Raw genomic sequence first — 18516 nt, 5'->3', positions numbered from 1 at the left:
CCTAACTACTTATTTGTTTACATTCTTGCCATTTCTTAACTGAATAAACAGACACTTTAAACACATTATTATTAGTAGTATAAATGTTATTAAATTTAAAAAGGTTTTTAAATTTACGTTTGGAAACTTTTATATAATTTTCTAAATGTGCCACCCTATTCTCAGCGTGTGCCCCATTCTGTCCAATAGCCAAAACATTTCTAAAACCACCCCTGATCATACTGCCCTATTTGATTTCCCAACTCATAATAAAAAAGATGATATGGGAGAGGAATTAAATTTTCAGTTTGTCTCAGCATGTCCTTATTTTTGAGAAATGCCATCATCATATCTGGGAACCTGCATCCTATTAGGAAGAAGTTAATGATAGGTTACTAGAAAATGTGTTTTAGATATCTACAACATATTTGATCTGGTTTCCATGATGTTTGGGGCTAAAATCGTAGCCCTCCAATAGGCTAACATCAGTTACTTTTCAAGAAATTTCCCACAGATTTATTTATTATTATTTGGTAATAGCAGATTATTTATATTTATAAACAGAACAACAGAATATATTGAATTTTTTTTTGCTTAAAAGGAAGATATGTAGTTAGCAAGGAACCACGAACAGAATCCTATCTCATCCTTCTCATGTGTTCCTTTTTGTAGGTATCCCTCTATGCACTTACATAAAATGACACACATGTTATGGAAAAATATTAACTTGTAGTTAAATAGGAAACACATTTAAAAAAGTACATTTACGTAAATTTATTGAAGTAGGAGTAGAAAGTTGTACTACAGAAAAGTAATGTACCGTAAATGCACGCCATAACCATCCAACAAATACTGAGTAACATTTGTTTGGCTTTAAAGGACTTTTACGGCGGCGCATTGCATTTACCAAAGATAAAAGAAAGAATTATTATCTCGTAGATAAGATAAACGTTTCTCGTATTTAAGAGATACGGGACTAAGGGATCTCCTAAACATGAGAACGTTTCAGAACCTGCTTTAGATTAATCAGGTTTTTAGGATGTCTTCAGTATCACAGTAGTTATGTGATAGTTTTCAGTACTTCCAAATATCTATAGTAAAACAGAACTGTCGACAGATAATTTGGTTTTGACTTTTTAAAATGTCAACAAAGAGGCTTTAAACTGAGCCTTAGGGCTATTTAATGTAGTTTCTATTTCATTTTCTTTGGGGAATAAAATGCGCCGCCGTAGTCGTTAATATTAAGTAAGAATTTCACATTTGGAACGAGCAGTTCAATTAACCAAACATAATTGAGCGGGCTTTCAAAATCCATTCTGCGCATATATTCTGTGCGTTACGGTTTCACACCAGGAAGCACTGCACGCACCTGTCTCTCTACCGCCTTCTTCTGGCACACAGGAGTTTCACTTCTACCTCTGTATGGGTAACTTATCTACGTTAACCTTTCCGTGAGCATCAATTTTAGATTTAGGGAGACTTATTTTCAGTCTACTGTAGACAAGGACTGAGCAGAGTGTGTGCACAGCCCAGTCCCATCCCCACCGCCGTCAGTCGGTGACATTGACTCCTCGGTAGCGTTGTGCTGTCCTCCGTGCACGAGTTCATGTGTGTACAGTAACATTGTGCACCGAGCGCTTCCCCCGCTGGTCCCTCTAGCTTCAGCTACAATGAGCGAATACTTCAGCCTGTCAGACAGTGATGTTATCGGCTTCGACCTGGACCACACGCTGTGCCGCTACCATCTGAAGGAGGCCTCCAGGGTGAGTGTGTGTAAAGTGGGCGGCCAGCCCCGATACATAATGGTACGGTGGCAGTGACCACGCTCGATCCAGAACGCATCTGGATTAAAAATAGCTCGGAACTGTCAGTATGCTCAGCGGTCACTTGTCAAGTGCACATCGCCTGTGGTGCTCACAGTAAGGTGCTCGATGGTTGAATGTAGAATGATGCTGCAGTCGGTCTGCGTGACTCACAGGTTGAACGTCGGCGGTGAGGCACATCCATGTCCCCCTCCTCATATCATCATGCATTTACATAAAGCAGTGTATGTGCTTTTGCTGTTATTAGGAGCGACTGTAATGGCAGATTCACAGGTTAAATCTGCATTCTGTGTCATAAAAATGAGTGAATCCAGCCAATTATGCTGTTAATATATATTAGGCCCGGTTTTCATTGATGCTGTATTATTGCGCCATGCATGTAATTAATTTCTTTGATTAAATGACTGATGTAATTGAAAGAACCTGGTACTAAGCGTAACAGTCAAGCTAAAGATTTCCCCTAAAATTCTGCCTGCATTTAAGACTAATGCATATTGCACAGTAACTAATATTGTGTTGCCAATTTTCTAGTTATAAGTCATAGGGACTAATTAGTCCCTTGTTGCTTAAAAAATAAGACTGAGATAAAAAACATTAAACATTTCTGTATGAGCAGTAGGTGAGAGGATGATGATGTGCAATGCAGAATATGCTACTTGTAGTAACAACGCCAGAGTAAATTACCACCCAACTCTGTTCTCCTCCTTAAGGTTATTGGTTTCTTAGCCTCTTTTAGCTCATTATTTTGGTCTTCCCAACACCCAACAGCAGATAGACCGAATTTGCAGGTTAGCTAACAAAAACAAATATAAACATAGGTATATACTGTGTTTGATTCATTAAATGTGCAGAATCTTTCCCAAAAATTAAAATCATCAGTGAAGTGAAATGAAATTGTATAGTTGAGAAGAAGAAAGCGATTGGGGAAATCCTCTTGTGCTTTTCTTTATTGGAAGCAAAACCTGCCCACTCTTGGTGTTCAGTGGCAGATACAGTCATGTACAACATTTTTAGCCCCTTATTTTAAAATGGCAAAAAGAGTAAAACAAAAATTAATGCACTTATTGTGCATTCATATTTATTGCACAATAAGTGGATTCATATTTCGGTAAAACTGCCTTCATCAGGCTTTAAAGTTAATTTTTATCTAGTTTTTAAGGGGTATGCAAACTTTTGCACTTAAATTTTCATTATTTTACTATAGCTGTCTTTAGAGACAGTCCTTGATCATTTTGGTTATTTCTGATAATGAAAGAACATTGAGGACACAATAACACAGGAAAGAACACAAGTTGAATGTACATTGTTATTGTACTAGGTTTTGGGTTAAGTTTGTATCATCCTACGTGCAGTTTTATTGTAAAGGGATGCAAACTCGATCCTAATCCGATCATCAGAAATAACAAAAATGGTCAATGAGTGTATTTAAAAAAGTTATAATAAAATATTTTAAATGAAAAAATGCAAAAGTTTGCTTCCCCCTTGATAAATTAACGAAAATGTTTTATTTATTTAATTAATTAATTTCTGATTAAGAAACATTTGTAGCAAGTAATTGTACATTAAATATTATATGAAAAACGCCATTATAAAATAAGAGGGTCCTAACTTTTGCACCTGACTGTAGTTTCCATTGTCATTTGCAATATGACTTTGCTGCTCATGCTAGCGAGTGATGTTATTTCATCATTATTTTTTTCTTGCAGCTCATCTATGAAAGCTTTGCCAGGTATCTGGTGGAGCATAAAGGTTATGACAAAGACCTGCTGAACCTAACCCCTGCTAACTGGGATTTCTGGTGAGTCTGCAGCAGCACTTTCCCAGCCTACAGGGAACCTATTATATAAATAGGTATAATAAATCCCTGTTATCATCATCATTACTAGCACTGATGAGGCTATTTGTCAGTTTTAGGTATTTGATAATGAAATATGGGCCATAGTCATTTACCTAAAACAAAAACATAATCTCTTGGTTTGTTTTCTTTTCTTGTGACGATGTTACATACAGACAGTTAACACATGTGCGTATACACACACACACACACACACACTCACTGCAGAAATGCCCAAACAGCCCTGCTTCCTCCTACTCACACAGTGCTCTCTTCTCATCAATAGTTGGTTACCAATTTAGCTCCTTTTTTGCTAGACGTAGTGACTTTTAGCAGCCATTTTGCAAAAAAGTGGATAGTAACAAATCTAGTGACTTGCTGGCCAGACTAATTACTTTTGAGGTAAGTCACTAATATTTTTAATAAACACACTGTCGTGTTGCTGTACCTCTTTCACTGTGTTAAGTGTGTGTAGGAGAGACTAACTGACCCATCAATGATCCCTGTTGTTTGTCCAGATCAACTAATGCTTCACTTCTGTTAAAGCTTTTTCCTTCTAAATCCACAGTTTATTAGAGCACGTTCATTGCAGTGATTAAATTATTACTATTTGTGATATTCAGTCAATAACAGTTTAAATTTCATATATTGAAACGGTATTGTAATTAAAAGTACATTTAGGTGTCTAAGGAATCAGACTAAGGACCCAAGTTGATGTAGTATGCTTTGTTTAACACATACTGCTAATTACTTTACTTCATTCTTGAGATTAATTAGATAGTTTTGATACTTTGAAGTCCTGATCTAAACAGACAAACTAAATGTTTCTCAAAAAAGAGTTATATTTCTCTTATAGTATCAGCCAATCCTACAAGCTGTATTTGAACAACAAAGGAAGTATGATTTAAACTCAAATGAAACTAAGAAAGTTAACTGGGCTATAGCAGTGGACATTCACATGGATCGGGTCCCTCTGTAGCCTTGTAATGATTTAATAAATAAATAAAAATGTGAAAGTTTTCTTGCCTTCGGCACCAAACCATCAAGTAGAGATTGTGGTAATGGGGAGTTGCTGTAATTTGTTTTTGTTGCTGACATTATGCATCGGCAAATGTATACATGGATCTGCTGTAAGGTGTTGGCTCATATAGCTTTATTTAAGAGATAAGAACTAAAAAGAGGCATCAAACCCACACTGGCTACAAGGGTCCATTTGGTCTTTACCCCTTCTACAGTTATTCCAGTGGTTCTAAATCAAGTCATGACTTGTATATAAGTGTAAGTGATCTCACATATTTCCTGCTCCACCAATAGAAGCATAAAAATATAAGATTTTAGCTGTATGGGAGGTTTGAATTGCACTTTTGTTTTAGCAGCTTTCCAGTGTTTTCAGGATTGTGCACACATCCTGCATACATCTAGAATCTGTTTAACTAAAAATACTACAATGACGTTTGTCTTGTAGACAGTAGTATATATAGTTTTATATAGGTTTTTATAGTTTTTAGAGAGGTAAAGCTGTGAAGTATGCACTATTAACAAGTATAAAGCAAACAAGTTGATAACTTTGAATTTTGTTTAGCTTTAAAGGCCTAGTGGTGGATCTGGAGGATGGAAACCTTGTGAAGCTGGCTGAAGATGGAACTGTCTTACGGTGTGTTTATCCATCTCACAAAACTTCTTTTTTAGACTTTTTCAAGGCTGCCAGAGTTTTCACCATAATAGATCTTTGAAGTGAGATAACTGATGTTTGCTTTGTTTGATTAGAGCAACACATGGTACTATTGACCTCAGTACAGAAGAAATCCTCAAACAGTTTGGTCCTAAAAGGGAGTGGAAGCACTTCAACAGCCTCAATACATCCTTCACAAGATCCGGTATGTTGTTCATATTAATCTTTCTCAATAGGCTTGTGCATGTCTGTGATTTGTCTCGCTACCATTTTTACTATTTGTCATTGATTTAACTGATCTTTTGTTTTGGTATTTGCAGCAAAATACTATTTTTATGACAACTACTTTGATCTACCTGGTGCTCTGCTCTGTGGAAGAGTTGTGGACATGATGCACAAGGTAATATTTAAGAAGAGACAGTATAATTTAATATTATTGGTCTGTATTTTCATCTGGAAAAAACATTGAAATGTAACTTTATATTTTGTGAACAGCGAGGAAATGAGGTGAACTCTGACTTTTGGAAAGATATGGTTGCTGCCATTGACCATAATTACAACACATCTGCATTCAAAGGTATGCCTTTCATTCCTAATTAGCATACATTTTAGCTTATTAATAATTATGCCTTGTTTCTTTCTTGTCAAGAACCAGTATTGAAAGGAAGAACAAAACTCACAATACACGGTGGATACTCTTCGTTTTCAAACTAGAACTTTTATTCTGTGTTGTGGTCAGTAAGCGGTACATAACTTAACACATCCAATGGGACATAATTGTTTTGAAAAAACAAAATAGCAGTTTGAATTTCTCATTCTCTGTGTTTTTTGGTGGTCACAGTGCTTGTGAGAATGCATAGATCTCTACTAAGCTATAGTACAGTTTTGCATGTCTTTTTATGTATATTACAGGAAAATTCTTAAACAACAGACAGTAATAAAAACAAACACAAATAAAGATGTGCTGTAAACGTTACAGGCAGTTGTAGAGCACCACATGAGATATCTTCCAATATTGTGTCATATTTCTTAGGCAAGGCACACATGAGATAAACTAGGTGGGGATCAATTTAAAATTTTTGTCAACATTAAAACTTCTCAGTCAACTTGTTTATCAGCAATATGAAGGTTTTTTTTCATTGTAAAGAATTGTATGAGGCAGTTAAAATTGTAAAACTTAAAACCATATTTACTTTACAATCTTAATTTGGAATTTTGTAAACTGTTTTACTTCTCTGAGTAGTTCAATATTTGTTAGGTTTTGAGGTTATTTTGGATTTGTGAAATCACGTTGAAGCAATCAAGAACCCAGAGAAAGAGCAGTGAACATTATCTGTTGCAAATATACCATTACTCTCCTCATCAGGGATCTGGACAAAGACTCTGTCACCAGCATGCAACATAAGAACAGCACTGCCTGACATCTGATCCAGGAAGCCTTTGTTGTACTCATCATAGCTGAAAACAACTGGGTCCTCATTTTTGTAGAGGGCCACCAATGCATTGGCACCATTGACATGCATGTGATAGCTGAAATAGTAAAGGCCTGGAATCTGGCAGGTAAACACACCACTGTGGGAGTCATAATGGTTCTCCCCATTGTACAGAACCTGGCTGAACTGAACAGGGGCTCCAGCTGGTGGATAGGCCGTGGTCAGCAAAGCACTGAAGGCAGATATGGGGGCCTTCATCAACCCGTGAGGCATCATAACCTCGTGGGACTTAATTGGCATGCTCTTCTCATGATGGTAAACCACTTCTCCTGGTGGGCCAGGTGGACCAGGAGGACCAGTAGGGCCTGGGAGACCATCTTGACCTCTGGCACCTGGAATTCCAGGTGGACCATGAGGACCAGCGATTCCCTTAGCGGTCAAGCCGGCAGGGCCAGGTGGGCCTGGGAGACCTGGATGACCTTTAAGTCCAGGGGGACCTGATGGGCCATGGGGACCAACAGGTCCCATAGGTCCTGGCCTTCCACTCTCACCACTCTTTCCTGGTGCTCCGGGGGGACCTGTGTGTCCTTTTAGTCCTGGAGCTCCATTTGCACCTGGGATTCCTGGGGCACCAGTAGGACCCTGTTCACCCTTTACACCTTGATGACCAGTATGTCCTGGCGTTCCTGGAGGACCTACTGCCCCAGGGACACCTGGTTTTCCAGAGAAACCTTGAGCTCCCTGTTCACCTTTGCTTCCCCTTGGGCCTGGTGCGCCTACCATACCAGTGTCACCTTTAGGTCCGACTGGGCCTGCCTCACCCTGAAATCCTCTTGCACCCTGTGGTCCAGCTGGGCCAATAGGACCAGGAGCACCTGGCTGACCAGTGAAACCAGTTGGACCTGGCTCTCCTTTCTGACCAGTGGTACCTGGAGTACCGGGGCTTCCTCTGCTGCCTGGTATTCCAGGCTCACCAGTTTTGCCAACACCAGGCATGCCAGGGGAGCCTGGCTGACCAGCTGGACCCTGTGGACCCTTAGCCCCCATAGGTCCCGGCATACCTGGTGTACCATTCTGACCTGGTTTCCCAGGTGCTCCTGTGCCTGGAGGTCCCGGATGACCTTTTGGTCCTGGGATGCCCATTGGGCCTGAAGCACCATCTCTTCCTGGTAGGCCATCCTTTCCAGGTTCTCCAGGATAGCCAGGGCTGCCAGACTTACCAACTCCAGGTTTGCCAGGCATACCAGCTGGGCCCATTGGTCCAACTGGACCTGATGGTCCTTGGACACCAGGAACTCCAATGCCTCTCTCTCCTTTGGGGCCTGGAAGACCTGGAATACCAGGATGTCCCTTCAGACCAGGTTCTCCTCTTGGTCCCATTGCTCCAGGAATACCAGATGGTCCAGGTTTTCCGACAGAGGAAAGCCCAGCAGGTCCAGGTGTTCCAGGTGTACCAGGTGCACCCCTGGGACCCATATGGCCAGTTGCACCAGGTGCCCCTCTCTCACCGGGTATGCCAGGTCCGCCTGGTTTTCCAGGGGCACCTGGTGTACCAGGTTTACCTGCTTGAGAGAATCCAGGAGCCCCAGGAGGTCCTGGTGGGCCTTGTGGTCCAGTATGTCCTACACCACTTTTTCCTGGGGGTCCAGGTGGTCCCATTGGTCCTGGCTCACCTGGAGGACCTGGAGGACCTTGAGCTCCTTCTGGGCCTGCAACAGCTAGGAAATTAAAAAATATGTTTAGGTGTAATGTAATCAAGTCAATAGTGTGAACAAATTCTGATATGATATGATAATGTTAAGATGTCTTTGTCAGTTTGCGTAAGTTTGATGATTAAAGTTTTTATTGAACTGACACTCGATTTGACTGAGCTGAATTGCACAGTGGCAACAACTGTTGACAAAGGTAATTGAATGACAAACTTAAGCGGATGTATAAGATCAAGAAATTACTTCAATTTTAAGCTTTTCTTCTCCCATTCTTTGACCCCCTGGTCCTTAAAGTAAATTACATACGATTCCTCCATGGTCCTTGAATAACACTAAAAACTATGGGCTTGTCCTAAATAACATCACGACCTGACTTTAAACACCACTCCCTGTGATTGTGGAAAGGGTTGTGGGGTTTTTTTTCCCCCAAGAGAGTCTCGTGTCATTCTCACCCAACATAGGTCTGCTGGCGTGAGACCCAGTGGCTCCTGTGCATTGCAGTTTAATTCAACTGCAATATACTGTACCCTTAAATTATCCCATAACCTGCTCATAACCATTAATGTATAGTTAGTTCATAAGCAAGTTGTCTACATCACCATGATGCACATCCTGCCACATAGCATAAAGTTTATGGGCAAGGTCAAATTAGTACTTATATGCACAAAGTGGGTTCATAATATCAGTTTGTTATTTAACTGGATGTTATTACTTACTAATCTATATTTATTATAAGTACACATAAGGACAATCGTACCTCATAAATGTAATTTGTGGCAGTGGACAAGTTTTTTTTTTTTTTTTTTGGACAAGAGAAGAGAGAGTTTTAACTTTTCTTCTGCATTCTAAATCATATGAAAACATTTTAAAATGTATTTTTAAGGTATGAGTTTTAAAATAAATGTTCCGTATATACATAGATTATTAAACATGCTTTTAATATATATATATATGGTGCAATTCAGATATTTATAATATAAATAAAATCAACTGAAGATTAATTTACTAGGGCATTAACTTGAAAAAGGCATAGATAGGCACTGTGTCCATGATTGAACAGTGAAGAAACAGTATCCGTGGTAAAACTGCCATCACTATTTTTTTCTATATGATCATTCTTACCAAAGGAGTGTATGACCTGTCAAACAAACACATCCAGCTGTGTTGGCCTCTGTTTTGAAATGGAGTTTTGAGAAGAAAATGCGTTGACAGGCCTGTGATTTTCAAACCACATGTGGATGTGTTTGAAATCCCAAAGGATATATTTTTGCCAGAACTGGAACATTTGGCAGTCATAAACACTATACACTTGCCAGACACTACTACACTACAACACGGAGGTGATAACACTGGCCCCAGCTAACCCAGGAGCTAAACCACGTGTGACATTTAAAGTACTTCTTCACCTACTTTTAGTGTCCCATCAATATACATTTTAAATTTGGGTCTTTGCAAAGCCTTGTATTTTGTAGTTGTATTGATACTTTTATATTTGCTAAACTGGTGTCATCTCAGCTGAAGACTGACATTACAGTAAATTTGCTGCTTTTTGTTTGTTAGATTTAAACTTTAGCAGCCTGTGTTGCTCATTGTGTGGTGTGATTTTATTTTTATTTATTTTTTTTTTTTTAATATATATATTCTTTTAATACCACAAAACAGTTTGTTAGGGCGTGTCTGCACTTAGTTTGGACCTTCTCTTCTATTTTTATGTGGAGGTAAACAGCCAAACCACATCAGAACCTCTTCAAAAACAAAACTTTTAAACGTAAAATTTCAGTCTTTGTTTAACTGGGTTATAAAACATATTGTTCTTCATCTGCCTGGTAGTTATTCCATGACCAGTGCTTTGGCTTTTCTTTTATGACACATTCAAAAGTGAGAGTTTTCTTCTTAAGTCATTGTTTTATCCAGGACACAAGTACACAACTCACAGCTATATACAGTTCTGCACAGTGTGTGCACTTTGATGAAAGTTAATGAAGGTGGGAGTGTGATGCTGTGGAATTTTAATTTACTGAGTCTGGCAAGCTGCATAAAAGTGAATTTTAGCAAAAGGTCACAGAAGTGGTGCTGATGATAATGATGATAATTATTTGAATCTGTAGTTAATGAAGAAATGTGCCATACTTGTAAGGTTCACATTTTCAGATAAGTGATTACAGCCATGGGTGTAATTGGATTCGACACTGGGTCACAGTAAGTTGTTAAGTAAATGCAGAGAAGTTGTATAACACATTTTTGTGCAGTCACTAATAATTGCCAACGGTTAAACTTGACATATCACTTGTAAATTGCATTAGAACATCTTTGGTGTCTGCTTGCTTTTTCTGCTTTTTGGAGCTTTAAATCAAAATCTGTAAGAAGTTTTGCAATTGCACTTAAACAAAAACTGCTGAATAGAGTCAGATAAACTCAGCTTTGCCGTGCATCCTGCAGTGAACCGAAATACACAATGGGCCTGGCAGGACCCTTATTATTGTACTGAAGATAGATACTGTTCTTTTCTATTGTTAAATAGTTTTTGCTTACATTCATATTTGTATAAACTGCTAAATATTTCCTGTTATCAGACTGGACTAGACAGGATTGTTTGTGCGTGTTTTATAAAGTTTTTTTTTTATGAGAAAGAGCTATATGACTCACCATGACTCTTAACAGGGTAGGGAGTCTTGTTTACATGGTAGTACCTCTCAGGGGTTGCCTCAGCCAAAGCTAGGAGGACGAGGAGAAGGCCTGTTACTCTCAGGTCCATCTTGTGAAGCGAAACCTGCAAGGACATAATCAGCTTATTAGAAAAGGCATCACATCACTTCTTTAGTTTCAAATGACAATCAGCAACTGAAGGGCCATGTGTGATAGTCAAAATGGCACCATTGTTGCTGCACTTGACTCAGACTTGAAAGTGGTGCAACATTGTTTGTGCACCAGTTAATATAATACTCAGAATGAGAATAATCTTAACCAGCCAAATCCTACTAATGCTGAAACGAGTAACTATATATATATATATATATATATATATATATATATATATATATATATATATATATATATATATATATATATATATATATATATATATATATATAAAGTCAAATCATAACATCTGTGTTTTATTGTTTTTTTTTAATATATATATATATATATATATATATATGTATTCTATATTCTTCTTTGCTACAGAATCTGTGTCTTATTTGTCAAACATTAAAAGAAGCAAGCTGGCTCACAGAGCACTTAAAAACCTCCGTGTTTTAATAAAACTAAAACACTCACAGGCACAAATTGTGTCCCAGCATGAACACAATCATGGCACATGGCTCAATACATTTGTAATGCTTGCAACAATCAGCCTTTCACTGAGCCAGTCTGCAGTTGGGAATCCCCCAGTGCACTAACCTGAAATCAGACAAAAAGTCATCTTACCGGAAGGTTTACGCTCCAAAGAAACAGAGGTGAATTTAGGAGGCTGCTGTCCTATTGGTGCTGTTAAATCCTTAGTTGTAAAGTCTGTCTGAGCGGCAGCTGCTGCTTCCCAGGGCAATAGACTCAGTGTATTTATACAGACCCACACTCCAGCATCATAAAGGATCTACCTTGCGTGGAAAGCCCTCCCTGCTCTGATGTCATCTATAATGATGGGTGCCATGTCCTCAGGAGGCCTGTCACTTCAGGGTAACGGTCCCTCCTTTTCCTCTCTGTCTTCTCTCTACCTCACTCTCTTCATGTGGCTCTCTCTGTTTGTACAATGAAACCGTATGGGATTTCTGTCAGATTGTCTTTGGGTGACATTTTCATAAGTTAGATTCTTGATTTATGTCATTTGGGTAATCTGCAGTTAGATTTGTGGCAAGCGGTTGTGCAAATCCTAAATCTAACATCCTTTATTCAGCCTTAACTCTGACACTTTAATCACTGTTTGCAGTTTTTGACAGATGAGTCAGGATTGTTAAACTGTCTGTCTTTTTTTTGTGTTTCTAACTGCTCAAATGCAGGTGTCAATTTTTAGTCTAAAAACATTAAGTTGTTGACTAAGTAGCTTACCACAGGGCGTTTTTCTGGAAAAGTAAAGACTATGTGAATCTGACAGTATTTTCCTCCCATCTGAACACATGGGACCAGTGAGCCTGTGGTGGTCTACATGCACCAGAGGGATGTTTTCATTCAATTATGGTTCCATCTGAAATTATACCCCAGTTTAGATGGATTTTTAAACTGAACAGCAATGTGATTTGTGTTGAGATTTAAATCTCACATTGTAAAGCCTATCATGATGATGGCAGGTTTATTTCTGTATATTGTCTTGGTGATGGCGGTTGTAAAGTGCCATGTGGTCTGCTGCAGGGATTTACAGTGCCACTTTAAGACACCAGGAGGCAGAAGTGAGGTTCAGTTCCACCTGCTTCAGCCCATGAGAAGCCTTGTGTGCAGTTCAGTGGCAACAGTTGGAATACAGTTACTACTCAGTTGGATAGATCGAATCCTATGGCTCACAGTTGTGAATGTGCTGATGCATGTCTTCTTCCGAATGAGAGTTTCACAAATTTACATCATATATTTGACAAAAACTGGAATAATGAGCAGATCTATAATGTAAAAAGTGAAATATTGTGTTTAAAGAGTAGTGAATACCACTCATTTATCCAGAGAACAATATAAGAATGAACTGTCCAATTCTGAGTTAAATGCTCATGCAATGCTGTTACTACTAAAACTGGTGTTCCGAAAGAACATGTAACAAAACTGCGTATTGCTCACTTGCTCAGCTTCTGCTGTGATTTACAGTATTTGCTGTGTTAAGCTAAATTCATGCTTAATGCGGACAGTTTTGCAAAACCCTCAGCTCTCTGCAATTACATGAGCCTTGCCTGTACAAGAGCCTGGCACATGCCAGCTATTTTTTTGAGGATCTGTATCACCCTTGTCATGCTTCCTTGTTGATGCTTGGCTCAGAGGAGGGAACCCCAAAACAACCACTAGAGGCAGGACAACACATTCTGTGTTTATTCCAAATTATTTTAGAGTGATGATTTATAGGATCTGGAATCTCACAGAAACTCATATGATCAAACTTCACAGCAAAACAAACACGGAGGAGGATTGTTAACATCAGTTAGTAGCAGTTGTGTGTGCTGTTTGAGTTTTTTTTGTTTGTGTGTGTGTGTGTCACAACAAAACCAGAAACAAAACCACAGAAAAAAAGTTGTTGCCTGAGATAGTGGAATCAGTGACTTTTTATATTGCAGTGTGAGCTAGAGATGAGCTGGATAAAAAATGCTATTTGTTGCACAAACTACTAAGTGCATTACTGCTACGGGCGCTACTCTTCTTTCACACAATATCCAGTGGGTGAAGGTTCTCATTCAGCTTGTGTGCATGATGGGAACTTCATAAACATGGTAGTTGGATAAAAAAAAAAGTGGATTCCAATTTCTACCAAATGCAAACCTGTAGCGAAGACAAAAAAATAGTTAACTCTGACTCAAAATGCTTCAGCTGTCTTGTTCAATCCATACTAAGCCTACATATAAAATGACGTGATGTGTATTTGTTGTTGTGGAGCTGCTGCTGGCTGGTTGTGGAGCTGGAAAGTAATCCCAGTAGATTTGTTTATATCTTCTCTATCTTTACCAATTTGACTGTCCATTCCAAATTGTAGCACAAACACAATACATAAGATTTCCACAAAATGTAAAATTAATGTCATTTTTGCTGAAATACCGTCCACCTAAAGCAATTCTTTCATTTTTAAAAAAATTGAATTAGTAAAAGAAATGTGAAGTAACATGTTGTCTGGGGAAACTCTTTACTTTTCTCTCTCTACTTTTTTACTCACCCCAACCGGTCAAGGCAGATGGCCGCCCACCCCGACCCTGGTTCTGCTGGAGGCTTCTCCCATTAAAGGGAGTTTTTCCTCTCCACTGCTGCCTAGGGCGTGCCTAAAGGGGAATTGTTGGGTTCTCTCTATACATCTTTATAGTCTTGACTTTATTCTGTAAAGTGCCTTGAGATGACTTTGTTGTGAATTGGTGCTATATATATAAATAAAGTTGAGTAACTAGCCTGATTGGTGCACCTACTGTATGATAGAGCTCTGCTTTTTGAAAAATCTCTCTTCAATTTGGTTGTATCATTCAAACTGCCAGCGTCTCAGCAGCCGCAGATGCGTTCTCAGTGAACTGAGGGCATCTTTGGTAAACTCTTTGAATTAAATGACAGGGTAGTGCGGGGGTGGAGTCGACATTTAACAACTTTGTAAGCTGCAGATATGCCACTGCATCTCACCATGAAAGTGGTTTTGACCGCAGTAAGGCATGGCTGCTTTTTTATTTCACTGGGATCTTTTTTTTTTTTTTGTTGGTGTGTCAGAATTAATACCTCCCTGTATATATCTGGCGACTGTGAGGTTTAATGGGAACAGCTACTTAGATTCTTGCTGTGTATGGCAAAATGCAGTCATGGTACATAAACATGTAATTAGGAGGGGCGATGAACTGTATGGAAAGCAGTCCTGACAGTATGATATGGAGTTATCCTCGGTCTCTCCTCAGTGAGACACCTCCTGATTCCAGGATGGGTGGTATTTCTGGGAAGGGTCGGCTGTAACCATTGTTTAGCCCCACCAAACATCTTAACATACCACTGCTGCACGCTAGACATTACTTAATGCTGCTTCAAACTTTGGTGAAGACAGGGGTTGTTCCCGAACGTGTTCAGACTCTGTTTACCGAATTATCATAATACAAAATATAGTAGCACCAAGGTGTAGTCAAGACTTTCACTGTTCTACACTATGTTTTGAAGAAAAGTAAAGGGTTGGTGGGGGTGGGGAGGGTGGTGTTTTACTATTGGCCTCAATGAATACTTATAGGCTAACAAAATAGCACTGGTTGAAACTGTTCAGGATATACGATCCAAAACCTTTTTAGTTTTATTTTTGCACTACTCATGTTGTAACATCCTACTGCCAAAGTAACTGCCTACAGCAGTATTTGTACTATAAGACACTTAAAGAAAAAACTGATAAAATGTACAGAAAGCTAGAATTAAGGTTAGGACACCCAGAATTAGTGAGCCACAAAAAATGCTTAACAAGGAGAAAACTGATATAGTCATAAGTGTAATGGTATGTTGATATGTAGCATTCTTTTGCCATTTGTATCTGATTTAATCAAGGTAAACATAGTGCCGTTGTACATCGAGCATTGGAGCTACTGCTGTAGAGAGGTACAGAGAGAAAGACGCACAACTACCTGAAAGAACATGCAAAGTTAATGTTGTGCAATGGCGACATAAATGCATGGGGAAGAGAGAATAGGAGAGGTAAGAAGATGGGGTTGCAAAGACCTGCGTGTCCTGCAATTACATCATCCCTGTATGGGCCTGCTGGTCTTTTGTGCATACCAAAACTGTATGTGTGACCAGGTACTGTAATATTTGCTTTTTAGAGGAGCCTCCTTTCTGTTGCTCTAAACTTGTCAAAGCACCAACTACAGTGAAGAAAAACCACACAAATCAGAGTGGGTCTCGTGCAAGTATGAACACGTTAATTGGCTGTACACATTCCCCCTTAAGAAGCCTGTGTAATTTATTGCAGTAAGAGTGTTTGGGCACTAAGAAAGTACTGGTTCAGAGACACTGAGCAGGCTCCAAGATAAGCTTTACCTAAAGGGAAGATTTTAGTCCAAAAAAGTAGAGAGGGTATCTGCCGTCCAAATCTTAACTGGGAGCTGGTTCCACAGCAGAGGAGCTTGATAGTTAAGGGCTCTGCCTCCCATTGTAATGTTGAAAATCTGGGAAGCACAAGGAGACCTGGACTCTGTTCTTTAATTGGTCTATTAAAATAATACAGTACTATGAGGTCTTTAAGATACAGTGGAGCTTGACCATTAGGGGTTTGTGTATGATGAGGAAATTTTCAGGGTCTATTCTAGATCTTATAGGAAGCCATTTGATGGAGAAGCTAATGATGGAGAGATATTATCCCACTTGCTAATTCTAGTCACTACTAGTCAGCATTCGGGAATAATTCAGGAATTTTTAGGTAGTTATTTGATCATCCTAATAGTATGCAATTACAGTAGTCCAGTGTAAAAGTAACATGCACTTTCAAACAACATGGTCCTACATTTTGCAATATTCTGCAGATTGAAGAAAGCTGTTCTTGAGATTTGTTTTATGTGTTAAATAACATATCTAATGTAACTTGTCTAACCATAGTTACACAGCATATGTCTAAGATTTCTTTGGGGCCTAAATACAATATCTTCAGTTTTATCCAAATTTAGAACTAGGAAATTACAGGACGCCCGGGCCTTTGTCTTTTAGTCATACTTAAGGTTTGACTAATTGATTTGACTCAGCTGTTTCTGTAGTATGATGTACTCTAAATCCTGACTGGAAACATTTTAAACAAGTTATTCATTTGCAGGGTAAGAAGCAGGGTTTTAAATTCTATTCTAGATTTAATGGGAAGCCAATGGAGAGAAGCTAGTGAAGGTGAAATATGATCTCTCTTGCTAGTTCCAGTCAGCACGCTTTCTGCAGCATTTTGGATTAATTGCAGGCTCTTTAGGGAGTTACTGGGGCATCCTGAAAGTAGGGAATTAAAGTAGTCCAACCTAGAGGTAACAAATGCATGGACCAGTTTTTCGGCATCACTTTGAGACAGGATGCTCCTAATTTTGGCAATGTTCCGTAGGTGGAAGAAGGCTGTTCTAGAGATTTATTTTATGTGAGCTAAAGGACAAATCCTGGTCAAAAATAACTCCAAGGTTCCTTGCAGTAGTACTGGAGGCCAGACCTCTAGAGTAACAATATGGTTGGACATCATATCTCTGAGATTTTTGGGCCCAAATACTATGACTTCAGTTTTGTCTGAGTTTAGAAGTAAAAAATTGTGGGGCATCCAGGCCTTTATGTCTTGTAGGCTTGAAGCTTTATTAACTGATTATTTTCATCTAGTTCCATAGATAAATATAGCTGGGTATCATCAGCATAGCAGTGGAAATTTATGGAGTGTTTTCTAATAATGTTGCCTAAAGGAGACATATATAAAGTAAGAAGTATTGGTCCTAACACAGAGCCTTGTGGAACTCCATAGCTAACCTTTGTGTGCATTTTTCAATTATTTTAGAAACAAAGGGAAGATTAGATATTGGTCTGTAATTGGCTAAAACACCTGGGTCAAGACAGGGTTTTTTAAGTAATGGTTTAATTACAGCTACCTTATAGGCCTGTGGTACATAGCCTGTTTCTAAAGATAGATTGATAATATCTAATACGAACGTATCCATTAAGGGTAAAGCTTCCTTGAGCAGCTTAGTTGGAATAGGGTCTAGCAGACAGGTTGTTGGTTTAGATGAGGTAATAATTGAAGTTAGCTCAGAGAGATCTATGGGTAAAAAGCAGTCTAACAGGGAGTGGGGCCTTATCGATGACTCTAGCACTGCTGTACATGAAGATCTATCTGTAATATTTGGGGGGAGGATCTGGTGAATTCGTTCTCTAATAGCTACAATTTTATTCAAAAGAAAGTCATGAAGTCATTGCTGCTCAAAGTTAAGGGAATAGTAGGCTCAACAGAACTATGGCTCTTAGTCAGCCTGGCTACAGTGCTGAACAGAAACCGGGGATTGTTCTTGTTTTCTTCTATTAATGATGAATAATATGCTGTTCTGGCATCACGGAGAGCTTTTTTGTACATTTTTAAACTATTTTGTCAGGCTAAATGAGATTCTTCTAACTTTCTGGAACGCCACTTCCTGTCTAACTTTCGTGTTTCCTGTTTTAAGTTGCGTGTTTGTGAACTATACCATGGAGATCGCCTCTGCTGGTTTACTGCCTTCTTTTTCAGAGGGGCAACACTATCGAGTATTGTACGTAGTGAGGCTGCAGAATTGTCAACAAGATAATCTAGTTGTGCAGGAGGTGGCTACCTTCCATTGTATTAACATATGGGGAAGCAAATGATTAAAGAATAATTTCTTTAAATTTGTTGCTTTTTCACTTTCACTGTAAATTCAAATGTTATTGTTTAGGTCTAGGAATTATTGATAAGCTA

General features: G+C 38.9%; 2 protein-coding genes across 3 annotated transcripts in view; one reads left to right on the top strand and one right to left on the bottom strand.

Annotated features, from left to right (window-relative positions):
* The first annotated feature begins 864 nt into the window (after window positions 1–864).
* The window catches only part of nt5dc1 (5'-nucleotidase domain containing 1), a 59851-nt gene continuing 42199 nt past the window's right edge, over window positions 865–18516 (top strand). Inside the window, exons 1-6 of one of the 2 annotated variants that reach the window (XM_067483109.1) lie at window positions 865–1742; window positions 3509–3600; window positions 5219–5290; window positions 5404–5513; window positions 5629–5708; window positions 5804–5885. In XM_067483109.1, the coding sequence (XP_067339210.1) occupies window positions 1650–1742; window positions 3509–3600; window positions 5219–5290; window positions 5404–5513; window positions 5629–5708; window positions 5804–5885 (529 nt within the window). In that variant the 5' untranslated portion in view covers window positions 865–1649. The remainder of the gene's footprint in view (window positions 1743–3508; window positions 3601–5218; window positions 5291–5403; window positions 5514–5628; window positions 5709–5803; window positions 5886–18516) is intronic. The other variant, XM_067483108.1, reaches the window with a different exon arrangement.
* On the bottom strand, window positions 6002–12031 carry col10a1b (collagen, type X, alpha 1b). The gene is made up of 3 exons (XM_067483106.1): window positions 11880–12031; window positions 11097–11220; window positions 6002–8459 (listed from the first exon to the last, which is right to left on the bottom strand). Exons 2-3 carry the CDS (start codon window positions 11203–11205, stop codon window positions 6595–6597), a joined length of 1974 nt encoding a protein of 657 aa, XP_067339207.1. The 5' UTR covers window positions 11206–11220; window positions 11880–12031; the 3' UTR covers window positions 6002–6594.

Source organism: Channa argus, chromosome 17 (genome assembly GCF_033026475.1).
Source record: "Channa argus isolate prfri chromosome 17, Channa argus male v1.0, whole genome shotgun sequence".
In the NCBI taxonomy this organism is placed as follows: domain Eukaryota; kingdom Metazoa; phylum Chordata; class Actinopteri; order Anabantiformes; family Channidae; genus Channa; species Channa argus.
The sequence above is the reverse complement of the archived record's forward strand: the minus strand, read 5'-3'. Positions and strand labels throughout refer to the sequence as shown.

Coding starts and splice junctions, on each gene's coding strand:
- col10a1b (XM_067483106.1), bottom strand. CDS start 11,205: ATGGACCTGAGAGTAACAGGCCTTCTCCTCGTCCTCCTAGCTTTGGCT. Junction 8,460..11,096: donor CTACCCTGTTAAGAGTCATG/GTGAGTCATATA, acceptor TTAATTTCCTAG/CTGTTGCAGGCCCAGAAGGA.